This window comes from Leptidea sinapis, chromosome 28, assembly GCF_905404315.1.
Source record: "Leptidea sinapis chromosome 28, ilLepSina1.1, whole genome shotgun sequence".
Classification (NCBI taxonomy): Eukaryota; Metazoa; Arthropoda; class Insecta; order Lepidoptera; family Pieridae; genus Leptidea; species Leptidea sinapis.
The window spans coordinates 10,632,368-10,656,108 of record NC_066292.1 but is presented as its reverse complement, the minus strand read 5'-3'; the positions used below and the strand labels follow the sequence as shown (position 1 = coordinate 10,656,108).

Sequence of the window (23,741 nt, the reverse complement as noted above, 5' to 3'; positions counted from 1 at the left end):
TCAAATTAAGTAACAATATTAAGGTTATATAACAAAATTAAAGTTGCCATCATTAAATTAGAGTATTTTGTGTACAATTAAAAATCATTTAATTAATTATAAAACTAGGACGTTTGTCCAGTCTGGTGTTTCGCTTAGTGCTTCATTATTGGGCAATCGAGCCTACTCGCCATCATACCTATCACACCTAGAATTCTGTAGGTGCTGTCAATTACGCGGCGCCTTATAGAGGTGGATCTTTTTCTCATAATTGCATGCGCTATTAATAAGCGGCATGGCAGCAAGCGCGGTGGCGATGAGTTTGGCTCAGCAAATTATATCTCAAATATAATTTTTAATGCATAGCCCATTGCCAAGTATCAAAACCAATCAATCATCGTACCACAACATTCAAGCGATATAACACATTTACATCGTGTGTCGAATCGTCAGTTACTGGTTGTGTACTATTCGTGCTGGTTCTTATTACGATACTGTTGGTAGTGCGATTGTTCTCTGACTATGTTCTGCTGCGATATTCAACTCGTTGGTGCACTGTAAGTATTAAAATCTTTTGTAATTTGTAATACTTTGATACTTCTGCAGACCATCAAAAATAAGGCCATTATCTCTAGCTTTCATTTAGGAATCTTAAGGGTCTACATTCAATAAATGCCGATTTTTGACGGACACTTTTTCTATTTGATCTCCTGAAAGATTTGGTTTTTATTTAATATCTATAATTTTTTACTAAATACCCAAAGTAGACCTTTGTGAGACGTTTTTCACCATTAACTACGAAACATGATGAAGTTTAATTTACGACCATTTCAGTAGGTAATATTAAAAAAAAAAAAGTAATAATTCGACATATTTGTAAATTGCATTTGGACGGTTTTGCGCAGCTGGTTCAGTATCTTTTTACCTGGTATTGGTATTGGGTAGAAGGTATTATGCTAATCACGCGATTTGCTCCGCCGAAACCTTGTCAATCATAATTATTTAAATGGTCATGGTTATTATATACAGCTTTAAATTCGACCAAATTCATCCGTCTCTTCGTACACGATCGCCGGGACATTCTGGAGTTATTAATCCAATCATTAACGGCTAACCACGTCTCTTATGTATGACTCCCGTTACCCGAAGTGTAACCCCATTACCTACTATGGCTCCGCTGTCCATCAGTCATTGAATCATCGGTCTGACAATATGATTGTATAACTATTACCTCTACAACTACAAATTTTAAAACCCAAGATGGATAAATTACATAGAGGTCATATATTGTACCAAGATACTAAGAAACTTCGTGCACAAGTCCGCCTTACACTTGACCATATTTTAAAATACACTGGCCTGCAAAAGTAAGTATCACACTTTTCAAATTATTTTTTTTATTAACTATAGAAGGTAGAGATTTAAGATTAAAAACGTTTTGTTGCAATTTTTATAGGCTTTTATTCTTAGAAACTAAAATTATACATTAGTAACATTTTTAACTTAAAAAAGATAAAACAATGAAAATATACATTTTTAGTTTAGTGTAAAAAATTTCAACTAAAATGTATTACATGTTATTTAATTTTTAATAACTGGTATTGCCTCCTCGAGCTCTGATTACAGCTTCGAGCCGATTTGGCATACTGAACACTAGGTTTCGGAGCCGATGTTGGGGAATATTCTCCCATTCTTCTACCAGGGCCTGCTTTAGTGCCCTGAGGGTAGTAGTTGGTGGTCTGCGATTTCTGACTAGCCTCCCAAGCTCATCCCAGGCGTGTTCAATCGAGTTGAGATCAGGACTTCTTGATGGCCAAGTCATCACGCTGATACTGACCTCCTGAATATACTCTTGTACGAAATGAGCCGTGTGTGGCCGGGCATTATCATGCATCAGCATCGATCCATCACCCATATTTGCTAAATACGGCCCTGCATACTCATTGAGAATCTCTTGAGCATATCTTTGCCCAGTGATGGTGCCATTTTCTATGGCTACTAGCTCTGTGCGACCTTCGGAAGATATGCCAGCCCATACATGTACACTGCCTCCACCGTATTGGACTCTTTCTGAGATGCAGGCTTGAAGGGCTCACCAGGTCGCCTGTAAACACTTCGCCTTCCATCAGAAGTGTAAAGGGAGAATCGAGACTCATCTGCAAACAAAATTCTTGACCATTCCTCTTCATCCCACTGCATGTGTTCACGGGCGTATCGCAGTCTCGCTACTCGATGCTGTCTCTCGAGTTTTGGGCCACTCGCTGGTCTTCGGGGTTTCAAATTTGCTTCAGCAAGTCTTCTTCTCACTGTACTGTCACTAATGTAGTCCCTCCGGGTCTGAAGTAGCTGTTGCTGGACTTCAACTGCATTTTGGTGGCGATTTCTTAACACAGTGGAAATAATATAACGATCTTCTCGGGCACTGATACACCTGGGTCTGCCATTACAAGGTCTCCTTAGATGGTGTCCAGTCTCTTCGTACCTTCGCTTTACCTTCTGGACCGTTCGTACCGTCACACCCACTATTCTTGCAGTGCGACGCATACTGATGCCTAGTTCCAGAAAAGCCATGATCCTAGCACATTATTCAACTGAAAGAGGCATGATAAATAAATGTTATGTGCTTTTTAGCATAAATTTTTAAAACAAGACCCATCGATGTTGAAAAAAATTTAAAACAGAAAGAAAAATGTGAATGGTAAAATTGTAATTCGGAAACGTCCACGTTGAAAAAGGAATGGTTTTGTTTTTCAAGTTTTTTTTCAGCCAATTCTTAAAAGAAGGTTACCGACTATAAAGTTTTTATGTACAAAATTAAATTCTCTTTAGAGCCCTTATTTCGAAAGTATATCTTGCGAACTTAAAACGTTATCCCAATTTTAAAAGTGTGATACTTACTTTTGAAGGCCAGTGTATATCATTCAAATTTTAATACTAGCAACATAAAAACTGTATTTAATAGTAGCGCATCGGACGCAATAGCAAACTAAGAAAACACTCATAATATTACTATCGCGGTGACATTCTGAGGTTTTCTGTTCTGCCATTTCTTAATAGATGGACTATGGTGAGTCGGTGAGTTTAGCTCTTTGTCGGATTTCTAATGCGATCCTTCAGAGATCATCGAAAAAAATCCAGCACTCTGAGTAACTTTTAATTAGTAGAATAGACGTATCGTGTATATCGAAGATTTTGCTCCGTACATATTGTAAAACTTGCAAAATGTTCGTTGAACATAATCTGGTCCCTTGTTTGACTTGTAACCTTGTAACCATAATCCGCCATCCAGGTTCAATTGTCAGTCCTGCAAGGTTTCAGACACCATAACAATGTAGCTTACTAGGCCTAAATTTTAGATATACTCGCCGTTAATTTTCCTGCTATAGAAGTCGGTTCAGTTTCTTATACATCGGATATGTTTTTTGTTTGCCTTACACCTCGACGTAAATATACGATCTATGTTCGTTCTACTTATTCTGTACATGGACGGTGAAAACAAACCAGACTCAAGTCAAAAGCCTTAGCCCCAGAGCTATGACCGTCTGTATGACCTCGGAATCTAGCCTCTTCGAGCGGTTAAATTCATCGAGTCTTCGAGCGATACGATTAATTGTGATGACGTTTAAAAAACAACTTGTTGATATAGCACGTGGGGGAAATGGTTTGACAGTTCTTCAATCGGATTTCACCTCCTATTAATAAAAATCTGCAAACTTGTTCCACCTTTTTGCAGTTGTCCCAGCGAACAGGACACAATTGAATATAACTAAAGTTCAATAAGCACTGGTGTAACACCTGCATTTCAGAGCTTAAGAGCCATCGCGAATTCATCTTAGCTGCCGTCCATGGCTGAGCAATCCTTTGTGTCTTTTCGGCTCCCATATGCATGCATCACTTAAAATTTTAAATATAGAATGTTTTATGTGCTTGTAAGTCACTGCCGACAATAACAAAACAAATAAAGTGCACTCTGCTTTTGCAGCAGAAAAATATATAATAGTTCGTGGCCTTTATTACATCGGCGATAGAGGTTTTATGCTTCTTTGGAATTTTCTAATTATAAACTCCAGTCATCTGATGTCGTCGAGCCACATTACAATAATCGCAGGACTTAATCAGCTTTTTACAGCGGATTTTTGGATATCTAGCCTCTACTAAATATATTTATATTAATGTTATGTTTCTCGCTACGGCGCCCTTCAGACCGAAACTCAAATAGTGCTAAAACACACAAGGATGTTTGAAGCTAGCCGCAAAAGTCAGCGAGAATGTTTCAATGTTTATCACTCGGTACCACAAAACAGTCAACACGATATTAAAGAATCTTTATCGGCATAGCCTAAGTGTAAACACTTAAATTGCCAATGCATATTATTATCATTACCAGACATTCGAAAAAAAAATTGTACACAAATATATGAAAAGGCAACAAATTCTAAATGATATATTTTACAAGATTATGTCAAGATTTTTTAAATGAAGTGTACGTGAATTTCACTCGCACATAGATGTGACATGAGCTGGCAATTTGAGCTGTTATTTTAGTAAAATAAAAAAAATTAAACCCATTAAAGCTTTTTTCAATTGAAAAATCTAAGCGGGCAAAATCGCGGGGCTGTTCGTTTAATATAGATAAATGATAAGAACGACAAGTGGCTTAGAAGATTAGCACTACAAGGGAAGAAGGTAGGAGAGTATTTGAGCATCAAATAACGCGTGTACGCAGAGTGCGGACAATATGTACCTACGATACAATTGCGGGGTTAACTTCAAATAATAAAAAAAAGATGGCGATTTCTAAAAATATGGCTGTCGTGCAAATGTAAAAACGTTTAAAACAGGTGCAAAGCGTATTATTGTATATAATATAACTTGTACGACATTATCCATACGATACCATGCGAGTCCGACTCACACTTGGCCGTTTTTTTATTAATTGTTGTTTTTATTGCAGATTGCTGGTGAATCTACTAACGATATCAGGATGGTGAGTATTTATAAGAATTTTATATTTATATATTATGGGGCCCCTGTAACCCGCCAAATCATATTTTGATAGTGAACCGATTGGAATAAATGAAACACTAAATACCAAAGAGGGTGTAAATATTATGCAATAAGCGGCTGCCTAAGTGCAAATTGAAATTTAGTTTAGTATGAAACGTACAGTGATTTGACATAAGTTTGAAATAGTAGTAATAGTAATAGAAAAAGCGCGTACACCTTCCTTAAAGGCCGGCAACGCTCCTGTGATTCCTCTGGTGTTGCAAGAGATTGTGGGCGGCGGTGATCACTTAACAACAGGTGACCCGTAGGCTCGTTTGTCCTCCTATTTCATAAAAAAAAAAAAGTAATTACATTTAGGCGATTGGTGACGAAGTATAATCCGGCTAAGTTTGAAAGTGAACAGTTGTTTAAAACGAAGTTTACATCGGCTATCTCCGTCATCTGTCAATTTATCAATGACTGTACGTATCATACAATCGAGTAAATCGCTTTTTTCCTAGAGGGTTTCACTAGGCTGCTAAATACGGTCAACTTGTCGTAGTACATCTGTGTCATTCTACGGTTTAGCCGTTTCAGAGATTATATTTATGCAATACAAGCAGACAGAATTCTCAAAACGATTTTTTGGCTTTGGTTACATAAAGTAAGACGTCTAATATACAAACAGGGCACGATTACGATATTTTTATAACATGTAATGTATATATAGATTAGTTTTTAAATCAGGCTACAATAGCTGAGATGCCCAAGGCTGACCCTATGGTAGTATTGGATTACAAAGAAAATTTTATAAACATTTACTAAAATCGTTACATGTTTTAAAAAAACGGAAACAATCACATCCGCCCATCCTCTCTTGTCCTCTCTCTCTCCCTTCCGTCAAGCGTAGAAATCTGCAGTCCCTACCTTCTTGAAATTATAATATTTTTTATGGTTAATCGGCGTATCCGTCATTCCATGCCCAACCATCGGTGGTCATAAAGAGTACATTAACTGAACTACGTAAAACGCCGCGCTACGTATATAGTATCGATTGAGTTCAAAGAAATCCATCAAACGCATTCTGAGAATCGAATAACCGTAAATAATAAAATATAAGTACTGCGTCCGCTTCGCTTTGATTAACACTGCGTTCCTTATTGCATTTATATGATAGGGTTGTCAGCCGTACCTTAAAACAACAGTAACTTGACCATAATTCAATATTTTTTTAGGTTATAACTATTTTATTAATTCATCAAAAACAGAGAAAAAATATTTCTTTAACAGTTGAATACTAAATGTGTAATTGAAAACTAAATGGATTAAAACGCGTGTGATTGTTACTTTGTTTTATATTAGATTTTTGCGTAAAAGTTACATTTTTATTATTATCTTAGTTAACCAGATGTTTCAAGATCATTCCAGATCTCGTTTTCAGGGGGACTGAAATGAGTTAAAGATAGTATTTGTCATTATGAAGTTTAGCGCCATTTATTGCTTCGAAGGTGGTATTTGCTATAGAGATATGGGTTTTGGCATAATTAACTGACAGTGTCCTCTTCTTTTTTGGTATGTGTAGTTGTGGGTTTTAATTTAGAGATTATTGGATCACAGGTGTTAGATAGTTTAAGACCGTCTTCTCTATTGCAATTTGGGTGTTTTTGGAAAAAATCACTAATCAAAGAAAATACTTTAATACGTGTTACATATTATTTGTTTATGTTAATTAGTACCTTCTATGATTTCCCACCATTTTACATGAGTTAATAGGGTGTTTGAAATAGACAGAACTGCAGCGATTGCGTTGCACAATGTGGGTATGGCGAAGTCAAGTGAATTTCAAAAACTCTTAAAATGTTTGTACATCATTATATCCGTATATTATATACCAACACATCCTCTGTCGAAGACCTTTAAAAATCGTGGCGGAGGCGTTCTGATATGCAAGGATTTTGCGAATTCTGCACCAAAATCCTGTAAGGAAATAAAAAAAAATCGCGAGAAACGATGATTCCCGCTAGGACTCTTTCACGTATCACTAAAGAAAACTTGAAGATTCGTGCTCGTCAATGGATACGCCCTAAATTAAACAAACTTTTAGCTATAGTAGCTTTTCTACATAATTGCAGTCCTCGGGTGGTCGACGAAAAGAAGGCGGCGTACAAATCCGGAGAGCTGGTCGACATGAATCCCGTGACGTCACTGGACTCCATTGTGCGAAAGCTAAAAGACACTGGCGTGTTCGCAGCCGAGGAGCATAATATGACAACGACCGAGAAAAAGGAACTTGACAAGCTGTTCGAAGCCGTCGAAATAATGGTAATTATAGGCCTAGTCAATAGAGACAATAAATCTAAAGAGCGGCTTTTATTTTTTATTAGATCAGTACCTATAGTAAGCAAAAAAATGTAATGTTACAATTGAATCAGTGTTGGTAGTACCACAAGATGGACCAACGAACTGGTAACGATCGCCGGAACACATTGGATGGGGGCAGCGCAGGACCGATCGTCGTGGAGATATTTGGGGGAGGCCTTTGTAGAAGATGCAGAGAGAACCCACATCCGTACGCAACGTCTAAGAATCAACCCGATCGGAGATGACTTGCTCGTCGATGATACGAGCTGCTCTTCTTAGAATGCAGTCAAATTAAAGAATCTGGTACTGGGGAAAGGCCGTCTAGAGGTGAGAACAGTACTCCATGTGAGGCTTAATGTGCGCCTTATATAACCATATATAGCAGTACTTCACTTCGAGCCACCTCAAGGTGTCTTGAAATACTGTCACGCCTTACTGTGTACACCAAGTTTTTAAAGGTCAGTTTGGCCTTCATTTCCAAATCACGAACAAACTGAACGTCGCTTGATATATCGACGCCGAGTATGCCGATACTGATCTAAATATTTTGAGTCATTGTTTAAATAGTACTAGTTTTTTCACGCTGTACTGCCTCGTATACTAGTTTGTGAGAAAGAAATAATGATGAACGATTCCATCTTAAATTCTCTTCTCTTTTGAATCGGCTTAAAAATATATTATATTATGTTGATAGTCGCTGTTTTGTGTGTTAGGTTGTCGTACACAAAGCTTCTCAATACGTACTCTATCACCCAGTTTTTTATTGTATCTGTCTTTATAAACGGATTAAGGTGACAACAAAACACTTTATCGTAGATTACGCCTTCTGCAATACGGACCTTTTATTGAGCACTATTACAATGGATAAGTAAGCTCTGTTGATACGTATGTAAAGTATAATCTGTGGGTATGTGCTTATCGAGAGTCTCGCTTCGTGACCATTCCCTGTAGTTATTGTGACTGACGCGGACGGTCAACGGTGGGAGGCACGCGAGAATTGTATATATTTAATGTGAGAATCGCAGATATACAGAAAGGAAAGCAAATCACCAATAGTTTTTGAATACTACTAGTGGCAGTAAAAAAGACGTTTTGCAAGGCAAGCGCAAAAACTAACGTAGTTATAAAATCATTGCTTGGTTTAATTTTATTGAAATTTTCGATCATTATAATTCCAGGTGTCATCTCGTAACCGTCAACCCTCCAGTGTGCAGAATGTTTTTTCATCTCTACGGTTGGTGGAGAGAGTCGTTAAGAAGCAGCTAAAAGAGGGACAACTCTCCGAATCATTGGCATCGAAGTTCAACTGGGATAAATTGTAAGATTCATAAGTAATCCCTTCATTCTAGAATCTAGGCAATCATCAACTGGACAGCTGATAATACTAGCGCTGTTTCCTGCAAATTTAGTTAAGTAATACAATTTAAAGGACCATTTAACTTGCCAGAACCTTCGTAAGGCAATTCTGCAATTTTCACCGGATAAGAATGCCAAGAATATTATAACCAAACAATTCTTATAATAATAATATTTGAAGGTAGTTTTATATTTTTTGCATTTATATTTAGCGTGATGCGCACTAATCTTACAATCATTATAAACATGTAGCTACTTCACCACTTGTTACTGTTACAAGAGTGTGTGTAATAAGCAGCATAGGCTATAAAACTTATTAATATAAAACAATATAATATGTACGATATGTGCAAACAAATATATTTACTAAAATACAATAAATTATTAAATTCAAATTCAAATATTTTTATTCAAAATATAATGTGACATCACTTATTGAAGTCAACAACTCCCACCCATTCCAAAACGTATGCCTCAGATCTGAGAAGAATGGGAGCAACAAACTCAGCGGGCTTTTTTTTATCGAAAAAATATGTTTACAAAGTACAATAAACTTATAATTTAATATCCTGAGGGCGGTCATTTTCTGGGATCTTGTTGTAACATCGCCCCACAAAAGACTTAGTAACTAGAAAGATTATTAATTAGAAATGGCCGAGTAGTAGGCATTATAGCTCTATGTCTGTTCCTGGTGTTGACATTATGGTTATGACAGTTTCTAGCAAATTCACTTATGTGCCTGTGAACATACATTATATTATCAAGAATATATTAACAAGCAACAGTCAAGATATTAATTTCTTAGAATTTTGCTCTAAATGATTCCTTATATTAACATTAAATATTAATTTATATCAGTAAGAAGCATTCCAATTTTTTATTTTAAAAACAATGAGTTTCTTGCGCCCGTTTCACTCAGGTTTGAGGCATGTGCTTTCAAATGGGTCAGACAGGATCACATTCGAAAAGTGACACAAATATCAAACATTTTAATAGAATTATCGTGATGAACGCGTTGAGGACTTCGCAAATTGATCTTTTCTCGAAGAAATAAGTCAGTCCGTTCCAACCAAACATTCTAGGACCCTTTTGTTTTCGTTTAGAATTAATTGCTAATTTCTACGTTATTTGCAGATCCTTGAGTTCAGCGCGCAAGCCCAGGTATCATATCGACAAAGAAACAAATATGAGAGTATTTGATACTTCCATATAAGTGTGTAAGCTGTAGATAGTACATAATTTTAATTATACTTACCACATTAAAAGTCGTTATTTAGGTACATTGACAGCATAAGGGGCAAATGATGAGGTGTAAAGAGCACAGAAGTAAAAAATACAGTCTCAATACCGGAAGGCAAAGATAAGATACATAATTATGCAGAAACTGGTATATAATCAAAAAATAAAGACACTAAGGTGGTTATTTTTGCAGATCCTCATGTAGGTACTTCATTTAGGCATTTTTGTAACCAAAATTTATGAACGATGCGGGACTCAAACCCGCGTATGACGTGACGTAAAGATTTAGGAACCATACGTCACTTGACCGGTTGGCTCAGTTGGTAGAGCGCTCGAACGGAACCCGAAAGGTTTGTCCCGTATCGTACATAAATTTGGTTATTATATTAATCCCAGAAGTGAGGGATATCACTTTTTAAAATAACAAATTGTTTACACTTAGGCATTCTAGCATCTGCACGTTGGTGCGGCCATACTAAACACAAATAAGTACCGCAATCTCAGAATACAGAACAAACCATTAGGAGTGTTCAACCACATATCTATGCAGTGCATTGTGTCGAAAATAACTCCCTGCTCGCGCCTATACATTAAATCCAATATTTTTATAAAATTAATTGAAAATGTGCTTCTTCAGCTAAAATCTAAAAATACCCTTAGATGATTTATACATCTAGATAAAGTCTCTTGCTGTTAGACAACTGATAAGAACAGGCCAGGATTATTAGTTTAGTGTGCGTAACAAGCTACGTCTTACACTCGCGATTTCTATGACACTTTGTGTTAATGTGCGTGAATTGCTCAAAATAGAGGTTAGTTCTAATGTCAATTTTTTCGAAGTTTTCACAGCTGTCATAGTCTCTCTAGATGTATAAATGATCTAAGGTAAATACCATTCGATTTCTTCGCATGACTGGTAGCATTTTTGCAAGTGAGAACACACAGCGACTTAATTATTTAAAAACTGACAAACACAATATCTCTTGTTGTTTGATAACATTACAAAAACCTCTCTCAATCGATTTATTTTATACACAAACATAAAAGAATGTTATATGGCGCTAACAGGGATTAGTTCCTGATTATTTGGCGCACATGTTATCTCTTTTAACCCGGTACAGGCGAAAATGGGATTACAGCCTATATACAGTTTCAACCTATCAACTCTTTACACTTCTGTTTCAGTTTACTTGTACAGGATTGTAGATATTTACGAATTTAATTATATTCTCTTGTAGACATACTTTAAATAAAGAGATACTTTTAGCCAGTAATAATTTCATATTAAATTAAGTATTTTTTTTAATTGTTAAAAATACAGTAAGGACCAAAAATGTTTATATTTAATATTTATTTATAAGTACTAATAATAAAGTTAATACGCTTTATTTAGTCTTGTTATTCGTCTTTTTCAACTTATTTTACTGCATATCTTTTCATCTCTACTAATGAGATATACTATTTTTTATTTGATTAATACGTGTAAGTACACTAAAATAACATATTCTTATTTAACCCGACGTTTCGTTGACTTTACAGCTCTAATGGTTAAATATGCTATTTTAATCTATAATACCTATATTATTTTTTAACAAATACCCAAATAATAAAATCAGTTGATTAGAAAATATTAGAACTTAATTAATATTATATTGTGAAAAATAAATAATCCTTCGACTAATTTAAAAGTTTTTCCTAAAATACTTTTAAATTAAGATAACTCGATTGTGTCAATCAACTATGTTTTAGTTATATTAATTTCGTTTTTATTTATTTTTTTCGCGTCATAGAGGAATATTCATTAATATTATTCATTGCAACGGTTTTAACCTGCAAAAATCGTTACATTATTTCTAGGTGTATGTATTCTAGTACATTCAGTATGATTAAAATGTATTATTGGTAAATATTGACGGGGTAACGAACCTAATTGAAGTGGGAGGGTTGAAAATATATTGCATGTTTCAGCCTCAGTTTGTGAATCTCCTAGTATGTAAATTTGTTAGGTAACTCGATTTGCCACAATTTATGAATGGTGAAATCCTGACCAGCAATCTTGTCATTTATAATTTTTAAAAATAAATATACAGGCTGTCCCAAAACTCAACGATAACCTGGTACCGGGCGAGAGGCCAAGGTATACCAGTTATGAAAAAAATAAGAAAAAAAATCTATGTCACTTAGTCAAGCGATGATAGACATTCTTCGAAAATGTTAAAAATTTGACACCCTTTGTCGCATTTTTAGGTACTGTGATCGCAATTTTCACAATTTTACAGTGATTTTTTTAATAATGTTATCTCAAATAACAGTGCTATTAATGGTAACCACAAATGAAAGTAATAATCATTGTTAACTAAGTAAAATAAATTAAATTTTGACGAGTTATGGTTTATAAAATTTATGTCAGTCAACTTTGACACTCTACGTTGGAAAAAAAATGTACTACACTACCTATGGCAAGTTTTTTTAAAGATGGCCCATTTAGTCTAGATTTCAAAATAGTACAACACTTGCCACTTTTCTTGCCAATAAAACTGCTATTTCGTATGCTATGCGTAGGGATCCCTCAGTAAAAAAAAATACCTGATATTCTTTTGTTTGAAAAGTTCGAAGTCTCCATAATTTGTAATGAACAAAAGTGATAAAAAGAAATGGATAGTAGTTATGGTATTTGTCAAAACGAGACGTCACTATCCGTCTCACTCACAACGACTCATCAGTCGTTCATAATAAAATTTAAACAATAACATTTAGTACGCATCGTTTCTTCGTTTACTGCGCGTCTCTTGTAATCGTGTCACTTTCGTATTATCGACTTTGGCTTGTGTTACCCTGGACTAGATACTCTATCCGTACTTGACGACTCTGGCTTTGTTTTTTGGACTTTGTGCTGTGCAAACTGTGTGTGAACAACATGCCGCATTTGTACACACCGCAAGAATATGCAAATATGAGTGCCATTGTAATGCCTCTGCGGCAGCTCGACTGTATCGGGAGAGGTACCCGAATGTGGAGCGGCACCCAGATTGTCGTGTCTTCCAAAATGTGCACGCATCATACTCGGAAGGACGATTACCCAGTGCTTGTACATCTGGTGGGACATCTCAAGGAAACTACGACGCTGAAGTTTTGAATGAAGTTGAAAATGACCCCAGTACCTCAGTACGTGCGATTGAAATTGCAACGGGTGTGGCGAAGAGTACCGCACATCGAATTTTAAAACGATACGATTTTCATCCTTACCATGTACAACGTGTGCAGAGCTTGTTACCACGTGATCACTCACGCACCCAGAGTTGATTTCTGCAGAACCATGTTAGCGAAAATTCGTGAAGATCCGGATTTTCTAAATAAAGTTTTGTGGACTGACGAATCGACATTTCAAAGACATGGTTATTTAAACTTACATAACCTTCATAGTTGGCATACGGAAAACCCGCATTTGATGCGTGAGGATCGATCCCAATACCAATTTAAAGTCAACATGTGGACAGGAATATTAAATGGTCAAATAATTGGACCATTTGAATTCACTGAAAATTTAGATGGCGCCACCACCTACTTGCAATTTCTTCAAAATGATTTGCTGACATTGCTAGAAGATGTACCACTCAACATCTACAGAGAAATGTGGTATCAACAAGATGGTTGCCCAGCACATTATGCCCGGCCTGTAAGAGAATATTTAAACGAATTATATCCCGGTAAATGGATCGGACGCCTTGGACCAATTTCATGGCCCCCTCGGTCCCCAGACCTGAATCCAGTAGACTTTTTTTACTGGGGATGCATAAAAGAAAAGGTCTACTCAAAACCAATTCAAAATGTAACAGAATTGCGCCAAAAAATTGATGCAGCATCAGAAGAAATCAATGGGAGGAGATTTGCAAGACTGGTCAACAGGTCATTTCTGAGGCGATACAGAGCTTGTATTCGTGCTGAAGGGAAACAATTTGAGCATCTGCTTTAATTTTAGGAGGATAATAAAGCGTTACGATAATTTACCGTTTTATTTTGATTAAATTTTCCATGAGTTCCATTCGCAAAAAATACGAAATAGCAGTTTTATTGGCAAGAAAAGTGGCAAGTATTGTACTATTTTGAAATCTAGACTAAATGGGCCATCTTTAAAAAAACTTGCCATAGGTAGTGTAGTACATTTTTTTTCCAACGTAGAGTGTCAAAGTTGACTGACATAAATTTTATAAACCATAACTCGTCAAAATTTAATTTATTTTACTTAGTTAACAATGATTATTACTTTCATTTGTGGTTACCATTAATAGCACTGTTATTTGAGATAACATTATTAAAAAAATCACTGTAAAATGCGACAAAGGGTGTCAAATTTTTAAAATTTTCGAAAAATGTCTATCATCGCTTGACTAAGTGACATAGATTTATTTTCTTATTTTTTTCATAACTGGTATACCTTGGCCTCTCGCCCGGTAACAGGTTATCGTTGAGTTTTGGGACACCCTGTATAAAAACAATTTTCCAAATTGGTCCATAGCGGAGTCTGAGGTAACCAACATAAAAAATATACACAGATTAAAAATGTCCTTTTCTGAAGTATGTTAAGAAGTCATAGGTTTATATTATGCTAGCTGACCAGACAGACGTTGTTCTGTTCATATTAAAAAAAACTCTAGCGGGTGGAATTTCGTAAAATCCTTACCTTTTTCTCGGCGAAAGGAATATTCCTATCAAATTTCAAGTCTCTACGCCTAATGGTTCCAGAGATATCGTGATGAGTGACTATATACGTGGAAATCTCTTATAGGTCATATAAGCTCTGTAGAGATTAAATTATCTGTATATATATGCAATGAAAATGGTCTTTGTTTGAGGCTCTTTCACGCCTAAACCACTGATCGTATCGACATGAAACTACCACCATTGGATGAAAAATTTATCCTAGATGGTTTATGGCTACTTATTTTTTATTGTTTAATTTAACTCCTTTTAAAATTCGCCCAGCGAAGCAGGCGGGAACGGCTAGTATAATATAACGATAATTAATAGTTTTGTATTGTTTTACTCATCCCTAATATACATAATTGGATTTAGATCACTCACCTTCTCTTGTTGCGCACTCTCGTTGCTGTGTTGTTGTTGTTGTTGCTGCTGTTGCTGTTGTTGCTGTTGCTGCGCCCTGGACGCCGCCATGGTCGCCAGCTCAGACATGTTGACGTACAGCGCTTGTGTGATCTCTATAATATATATCGTAATCTAAATTATTATTTAAATCTGAAAGACCAAGCTTTGCTCGTTTAATCACAAGTGATGATGGTAATTTATAGATATTGATTGATGAAGTCCATTTTTACGAACGTACAGATCACCCGGTAACAAAGTGATCACCGCTACCCATATTCTCTTGCAACAACAGAGGAATCACAGGAAGGAGTACGCGCTTATTTTGAAGGTACCCATTTAGTAACATCCCGGAAACACCCCAAAAATTTTGGACAAGCGATGATGGCGTTAAGTTTTTTTGCGTGAAATCACGTTTAACCAGGCAAGTATATATTAACTTAAAAAAGCTAAAACCCTATTTATGCGTATAAAAAATATGTCTTGCGCCAAACGAAATAGTTTTTCTACGCTGGCAATCTTCGCCCATTCCCTGATGTGACGCAACCAGGACTTTTTTATTCTTGCAGCGCGTCGTTTGCCTCCTACTTTGCCCATCATTATAAGTTGGAGCAGTTGGTAACTCTCGTGTCTCAAGACGTGGCCGAAATATTCAACTTTTCCCTTGTTGACGGCGACCACATCTCAAAGGCTTCGAGACGTTTCTGTGTATCAGATTTCAAAGAATCATTTAATATTAGAATTAAGAATGATTTGTTAGCCAATTATATAGGTATAACGACGCAAAACAATGAAATCGGCGGTAAATAAGTAGTGCGGAGGGGGGGAAGTGCGTCGTATGTCAAATGCACTGCGCTATTAATCTGTAGGCGCTTCAAATACATTCACGTACAATAACCTTGACATAATATTGGCACACTTTCCATTAAAATGTCGTGAGTATTCGTGGATTGTTTCTATGCGTGACTGTACACATGCGCAAACTCACCCCCACCACTGCTGCTACTCAATGCTTCTGACATGGTGCGAACTATACCAACATTAGAAATGTAGTCCTGCTCAAAGAATCCTCCCTTAAAACTTGTAACTTTACCTTTAGTAAGATGTGCCGGAAGCGAGGACGGCTTGGGTTTGAAGTCACTGTTTGTCTTGGCGGGTATGACTGGCCTCTCCAAAGATGAACATCGCTGAAATGTATTATTTCATTTAAATTTTAGAACAGTGAGGTGAGTTTTGAGTTTCGAGCGATCGACAATTTTGACAAGTGCGGCCCCTTGTATTCGTTTTCTTGTTTCATAAACTCACACGGTTAAAACCGGTTTAACCGTGCTCCTAGGCGTAAGACTTATAAGTAGTCCGTTATCCTTCATAAAGGCTAACACTATTTGTTACAGGCTGTCACTAATTAATGACAGCCTACCACCACTGACCTGTATAAATACCACTGGACAGGCTGTTCCATATGTTTCACAGCAAATTTTTTGTGCCTATTTGAAGCGCCACTCGCGAGCGGCCAGAGAACTAATTTGACGTATAATACAAATGACTGCAAATTAACGCACAATACTCTATTTGCATTTAGAATTAATTTCGTTCGGTTTCCGTGTTATTTATACTTCAAGAATCAACGTAATAAAGTACACATTTTTATTTTGTAAATAGGTTTTCTATCGATGTTTCTTTAGCTGAGGTTGTCATCACTAGTTTTAGTACCGCAGACTCTCGCTACATGGCCAACAGCGCCAAAATGGCGAATATCAAACAGGCACAAAAGCACTTTGACAGCCGCCAGTCCAGTACTATATAGTAGAGGTCAGTACTGAGAGAGAGTAGTGCAGCCTACTGTTAGCCGACTGGCTACTTCGTATGTCGTAATAATTCTTATCGTAAATTAATTAAACATGAATTTAATTAAGTCCACAATATTTTCTATACTCACTGTAGGTAGAGGCGGCCGCGCGTATATCGACGTGTCTCGCGCATTCTCGCTCGCACTCGAAAACGTATGCACGCTTAGAGCAGGACGGCAATGTGTCCTATCTGTACCTGCATTATAAAAGATAATACATATAACACTCGCGATACGTTAGTCACTTTGTTTTAGTGTGCATGCATGCTGAAAATAGAGGCTAATACAGTCAATCTGGACGTATAAACTATCTAAAGTTATCATTGACTGTTGCCTTCACCTTGCTTTTTCTCCTATTTTTGACTGATAAAATACTTGAAAATAATTAATTCGCAGCGTCCATACTGCGTTTTGAGTTTGTCTATCGCGATAAACTTTACAACGCACAATATAATATTATTAATGTGTCTGTTAATTTTTCTTCACAAAAGATCTTAAACTCATGCAGAAGATACCTACATAGGTATTTTGTAACAGCTGGTATTTATGAGGAGCTTAAGTAGGTGTGACCCTGTTAAAGATCACCAGGACCTCACCCCTAGATTTGAGGATCAGAATTTGTAAAATTGTTACTATTACACAAGTGTACTCAAACTAGAAAAGTATTAAGATTACATACATAATCCTACTAATATCTTCCCTTATTGGCGTGCGTCCGTGCAGAATGGGGATGTCGCTATGCCAACTTAATAGCTCACAGGTTTGCCCTGCATGATCCAGTATGACAACTCCCTTGTTATCCCTACTTCAACATTTTATTGAGGTAGAACCTTTAGTTAAGAATGTGTGATGAAAAATGTATGTGGGTGCTGGTGTGTGTGTACTAATGTATAATATGGCAATTATTAGCCTAGGATTTATTAGTGATTAGATCGTCGCCACTAATGGCGACCTATCCATACCGGCTGATATAGTGTGTGGTCGGCCTGCCATGATCGCGCTGGCTGCTCGCTCGAACTGCGCGGTGTCCTTCAGGTCTGGCCACGTCGCCGATGCTGTCATTTAGTCCATCATTATTATTCTACTTCAATACACACTACACAAAATAGTTACAAGAGGGTATACAGTGGAACACCAGTGGGAGGCTCCTTTGCACAGGATGCCGCCTAGTTTATAGGTACCACAACGGCGCCTATTTCTGCCGTGAAGCTATAACGTGTAATGATTATTCGATCTGAAGGGCGCCGTGTCTAGTGAAATTACTGGGCAAATGAGACTTAACATCTTATGTCTCAAGGTGACGAACGCAATTGTAGTGCCGTTCATAATTTTTGGGTTTTTCAATAATCCTGAACGGCAATGTAATGAACAGGGCGTATCAATTACCATGAGCTGAACGTCGAGCTCATCTCGTACCTTATTTTAATAAAAATAAAACCCTATCACCATAGACTTAGAATATACTAGCGTGACAGCCCGATTACGCGTAACCAATTTTGATTTGTCAATGTGTGCCTAGTACTTTAATATTTAATATACCAAGGAGTCTTATTACGACTTGTCAATCAAAATTACAGTTTAAATCGATTAAAAAAAACGTTACAGTAATCATTGATTCGCTTTTCTTTCCTAACTCGCTGTATCTACGTTATAGTTGTTCCTTTCTCTCTTTACGCTGTCTTTACGCTGTACACTGTAAGTTCCGTTGAGTTTTTTCACTTGAACGTACGGAACACTGTAAAACATAAGTTAAAATATATTATATATAGAAAAGGTTTGTCAGCGCTCGTCTGAATTTCGTGGTTTTGCAAGGATACATCACCTATGAATTACATAAACCATCAGAGCCATTGGGCCTCCTATTGCTTAAAAAGATAAGGGAAGATTTTATAGAGGAATCGACGGGATGAACTGAAAGTGTGCACCAGTTGAAGAGTGATCGTGAGAGAGCTCAGAATGTCTCATGTATGGTATAGGATAGGTTTGATGCTAGTTGAAACAAACTAGTATTCACAATACTTTATGAATGTAGAACAAAAAAATAGTTGTATAATATAATATTAATCGTATATCATATACCCGAACTTTGATGAAGTCTCCACTTCTGTGATTCTTCTGTATTCTTAAGGGGACACAGTTTATTATATACTATTTTAATTTTGGACTTTGACAATGCTTTTATAACCTTTGCCGCAAGTGAAAGCAACAAGCGGGAAAATTTCATCACAATCAATTGTAAAAGATAGACACACAATTTAATAAAACCAACAAATACATTTATAACTTATCACTCACCAGAATTCATCAAATCGTGTCCTTCGTCTGTTTGGTCGTCTCCAGTCTTCGACGGTGTGAGACAATCGCTGTGCACGCTGTTATTGTCCGAGCCCTGAAAACATAATGGAAACCTTATTGCACTCTTTTAAGGTTGACAACAACTTTTTCTAAAATAAAATACAAACTAACAAAAAAAATCTCTTCAAAAATATTTATTATTTGGGATTGTCCGTATTATATCAATAACAATGTATACATATACTGGACTTAAATATAAGTAAACTTTGAAAACAAATATATTATTTTTTTTCATATAAAATGTGAAGGAACTTTTCCCCCAACCTATTAATATATTACACAGTACCTATTAGGATTTATATATTATACATAATATATGAAATAAATGAAGGTACATATTTTTAGCGCATTTGCTGATGAATGCAAGAAATAGACTTTTCATTTTGAGCAAATTTAGACGTGCTATAGAATTGGGTCACTAGGTCAATGTTGAAAACCGCCACCACCAAAGAGTAAGGCCCTGTTTCGTGATTTATAGCCTAAACAAATTTTCGGATTTGGTGCGGCCGACCTATCAGACGCGGTCCGGTACCGAACCATATTCGATGGTATATTGTATTGTTCTTCACACAAAATTATTATTATTATCGTCCGAACTGTACCGAGTATGACTGCGGACTAAATGGTGCGAGGCGTTCGTCCGATGCAGATGGTCCGGCCGTACCAAATCCGACCATGTGTTTTGTCTATAATATACGTGCCGGCGCACTGTGGCGGCTTTTCTTTGGTGGCGGCACTTTTCAAAGGCAACGTTCGAATTTTGGCTAATTATTAGGTTCCTATAAAGGGAATTGTGATCGAAAAATAAAAAGCTGTTTAATTTGAAATTATTCTGTAATGATAATTGTAAAAACAGTGCACCCTAAGTTTTTAAAGGATTTTATGTTTGTTTTTATAAATTATGAAATAGTTTAGAGATAATAATTGTAAATAAAGAAGATCTGAACAAAAACAATTTATTACTTATTTCACTTGTTACGTAATTTGAAAGCACCCAAAGCGTTACCTATCAGAAATCGTAACAACTTACCTGTTCGCTATCAGGAAATCATTCAGAAAACAGTGTTTTCGTAAGTATTAACTTATTAACTTACAAAAATAAACTCTTTTTTACATTACATCCATTCAATAATTTATTAATTGTTAAAAATATTAAAACATTCGAATAACACAAAAATACTAGTTTTAAATGCCTTGTTTAGGTTGTTGTTAAGTAAGTGTAAAAAAAGTATAGATAAACTAGAATTGTGTTGTATGAGCGACTTTATTTTTTTCCAATTTTGGGTATTCGTTGATTCAGTGTACCGCGAGCTTCCGGGATATCTGTCCTAACTCCCAGAGTGTCTGGCGATTCCAAGTGTGTGCCTTTCGCAGTGATATTTTCACAGCTGTTTGCGCGTGTGTTTCAAGTTATTAACTGTATTTATTACTTGAACTTTCTAAAAGTTCAATTCAAATGCTTAAATCAATTTTCATTTCTTCCGTAATTGTTAACGATGCCGCTTCATTCAAAAAATTCAACTTTGATATATAATTTCCTTTGATAATGTCACTTTTATAATTTAGGGATTATAATTAAATTATTAAATTTACTATACTCTGTAGACCAGTGTGATTTGAATTTTCATTTATATGCAATCCATTCTGTATATTATATCGAAAATATTGCGGTTTTGCGTGCTGTAAAAGTGTACAAAAACAGTCATTATAATCTATATTATATATTTAAAAAAAATATTATTTTATAAAACTCCTTAAAAAATAAATACATTAAAATGAAAGAAATACTAAAAAGCAGAAAAATAAGCAAAACAAAATAATACATTATCTACGTAAAGCGAGGGTCGCTGCAGTGCATCCTGTGATCGGAAACCAGAGTCTGAGCTGCATACGCTCGCCAGCCGGAACGGTGACTACAGGAGGTATACAGAAAGCATACAATTATAATTAAAACTGGAGAAACGAGCAGACATTGAGCAAGTAAAGTTATGAACTACTGTTTCTTACTTAAAAAGGACAAGCGTATCGATCGCTTCAACAGTTTTATGGTACCGTTTGTCCGGAACCTCTATACCGCGCCTTAGGTTTGAGAATAGCGACGCGGGGACAAGGCATAACAGACATAAGATTAGAATCAGAAGATAAGGAATACCGTGATGACGTGGTGGTGGCGGACGGCGTTTAAGCTGGAGTAGATTCCCCTAATGTTGCTGAACTCCATTTTAAGCGTGGAGCGGGGTGCCGTGGTGTTGTTGCCCCCTTTTGTTCTCAACGATAAACGGTATTTTGGCCTCCCAAGAATAAGAACGGGTTGCCGGAGCGAGATTCTCCGACTCTGGCAGAACTGGTAATCTAGGGTAAATTATCTTTAAGGATTGTTAAGTGTAGGGGGGGGGAATTGGCGCCAGTTCTCGACAGTAACCTATGCGAAACAAAGTAGCTACTCCAAAATAAATCGAGTGATCCGGTAGTCTGGTCGGTTCGTGCTGTCGTGTAATGTCATACAACAAACACGGAGAATCCCTAAGGCGCGGTAAATCGGTTTCGGCTAACTATAAGGCGCAAGTCATCTTCTAGATTTACATATTGGTTTTAATGTTAAGGTAACAAAGTACATACCTATGTCTATAGATTTTGAACAAGCTAAAATCTACATAATAAATCATTCATCGACATCTAAAAATTATTTCAAAGCATAACAACATCTATCAGTATTGTGTGTCAATGTGACTTACCTGTGTGAGACAGTGCAGGGAGTCACTTGTGGGAGCAGGTGTGGCACCTCCCGACGATGTACTCGATATTGGCGTGGAACAACTCACCGTTGAATCTAGGACATAAGACAAAATATTAAGAGTCAATATCACACATAAACACCGAGATATATGACGTAGGTACTTCATCTTTAAATTTTCTTTTACTTGTAAATTTATAAATTATCCCCCCTTAAATTAATTTAAATATAACAAGTTATTTAAATGTAAATGAAATTCTTTAACAAGCCGTAATTTGCTTTTTCAGCAACACCATGATCACAGGTTGTAGGTTACACTGGGTATGGTTCTGACAGTCGTCGTATTAGCAAATCTGTAAGGGATATAACTTAATATTTGGCTGCAAGATCGTTACGTTCATAGAGTATACAATAAGTATAGCACTTTATAAACAAACACGTGATTCGAAATGATCACCAACCATCCTCAGTGGGTGTTAGTCCTACGCTGATGTATCACTATTAACTCACCGTGTCTGTCGGAGTGAGCGGTGAGCGAACATATTGACGTGAGGGATGACTTCCTGCTGCCAAGGCGTGATGAAGACGGCGAGTGTGGCGCTGATGATATCTCCCAACCGCTGTAGCAGCACTTCACGTCGCAGATCACCTATTACAGTTATTTCTTATTTAAACACTCACAACCATTTTGGCTTAAAGCATCCGTCCATTTTTTTTTAATGAAAATGCAGGACGTTCAGCTGATTACAATGCAGTACCTCTGAGGATTACTGAAAAACCCAAAAATTCTGAGCGGCACTACAATAATTGCTCTCGTCATCTTGAGACATAACTTGTTAAGTCTCATTTCCCAGTAATTTTACTAGCTAGTATGTCTTGGGCGGACGGAGACGATATATCGGACATGCAGACTCGAACCAATAATAAAAGTTGTCTTTAGTTTTGTTATATGATTTACATTATTCTTGTATGTAAGACCTTCTCACCTGTAAGCTGGCAGGTGGTAAGCTCCTGGGTTCCGTGGAGTGTCGCTCCAGTTGCTCGGTGCCCTCTTGCAGGTGGCCCACTTCCGCTAGCATTGCCACTTCACTCTCCTACGAACATTAATAAATCGTAAGGGCCGTCGGTTTTATTACAGGCGTGTTCAATCTTTAGGTCTCTAAGTAGTGGACGGGGCTTGGTGATATGTGATAATTTTCCAGATTTTTAATTTCGAATTTAGGTAGTGAATTTACAAATCAGAAGCTTAATGAAAAAATAAATACACATGATATCTCAATATTCCCCCTTTTGTGATTTTTCCGGACTCCAAACCCCCCCAAAGTACCACTTACCACCACTGGGTTGAGTAATGACACGAAGTGACAGAAGCGGCTCCTCTCCTCTATGAGAGCGGCCTTCACCGCCTTTTCCTCCATCTCCTCTAACTGCTCCTTCCGTTCTTGGATATCCTGAAACGTGAGATTATTTATGTAACTATCTACTACAACAGGACTAACTTGCATGCAAGTGTCTTTAAGAAACTTACAAGGGATATAAGAAAATAATTAAATTATGAGATAATATGTCTTGGATTGTGGTTTGCTACACCTTAGGTTGTTTTATATTATGTTATGCCTCATCGCCTACTTATTTTCAGTCCTGTCGCTGTATAGATAATTAATTTAAAATACAGAATTTACCATATTATAAAAATGTCGACAAAGATAAATAAAAACAAATTTTAGTAGACGACTAAGTCCTTATTTATTTATGACAGTAAGGGACGAGACGAGCAGGACG

At 36.6% G+C, this 23,741-nt stretch overlaps 1 protein-coding gene across 6 annotated transcripts in view; it reads right to left on the bottom strand.

Moving 5' to 3' along the window:
* Positions 1-23,741, bottom strand: part of LOC126973149 (protein MTSS 2) — a 195,460-nt gene that overhangs the window by 18,012 nt on the left and 153,707 nt on the right. For 5 of the 6 annotated variants that reach the window (XM_050820298.1, XM_050820300.1, XM_050820302.1 and 2 more), the window contains 10 exons: positions 23,294-23,410; positions 22,946-23,053; positions 22,470-22,608; positions 21,961-22,055; positions 21,049-21,138; positions 19,166-19,259; positions 17,833-17,925; positions 16,961-17,067; positions 16,115-16,208; positions 15,004-15,137 (listed from right to left, as the gene is read on the bottom strand). In XM_050820298.1, coding sequence (XP_050676255.1) covers positions 15,004-15,137; positions 16,115-16,208; positions 16,961-17,067; positions 17,833-17,925; positions 19,166-19,259; positions 21,049-21,138; positions 21,961-22,055; positions 22,470-22,608; positions 22,946-23,053; positions 23,294-23,410 — 1,071 coding nt within the window. The remainder of the gene's footprint in view (positions 1-15,003; positions 15,138-16,114; positions 16,209-16,960; positions 17,068-17,832; positions 17,926-19,165; positions 19,260-21,048; positions 21,139-21,960; positions 22,056-22,469; positions 22,609-22,945; positions 23,054-23,293; positions 23,411-23,741) is intronic. The other variant, XM_050820301.1, reaches the window with a different exon arrangement.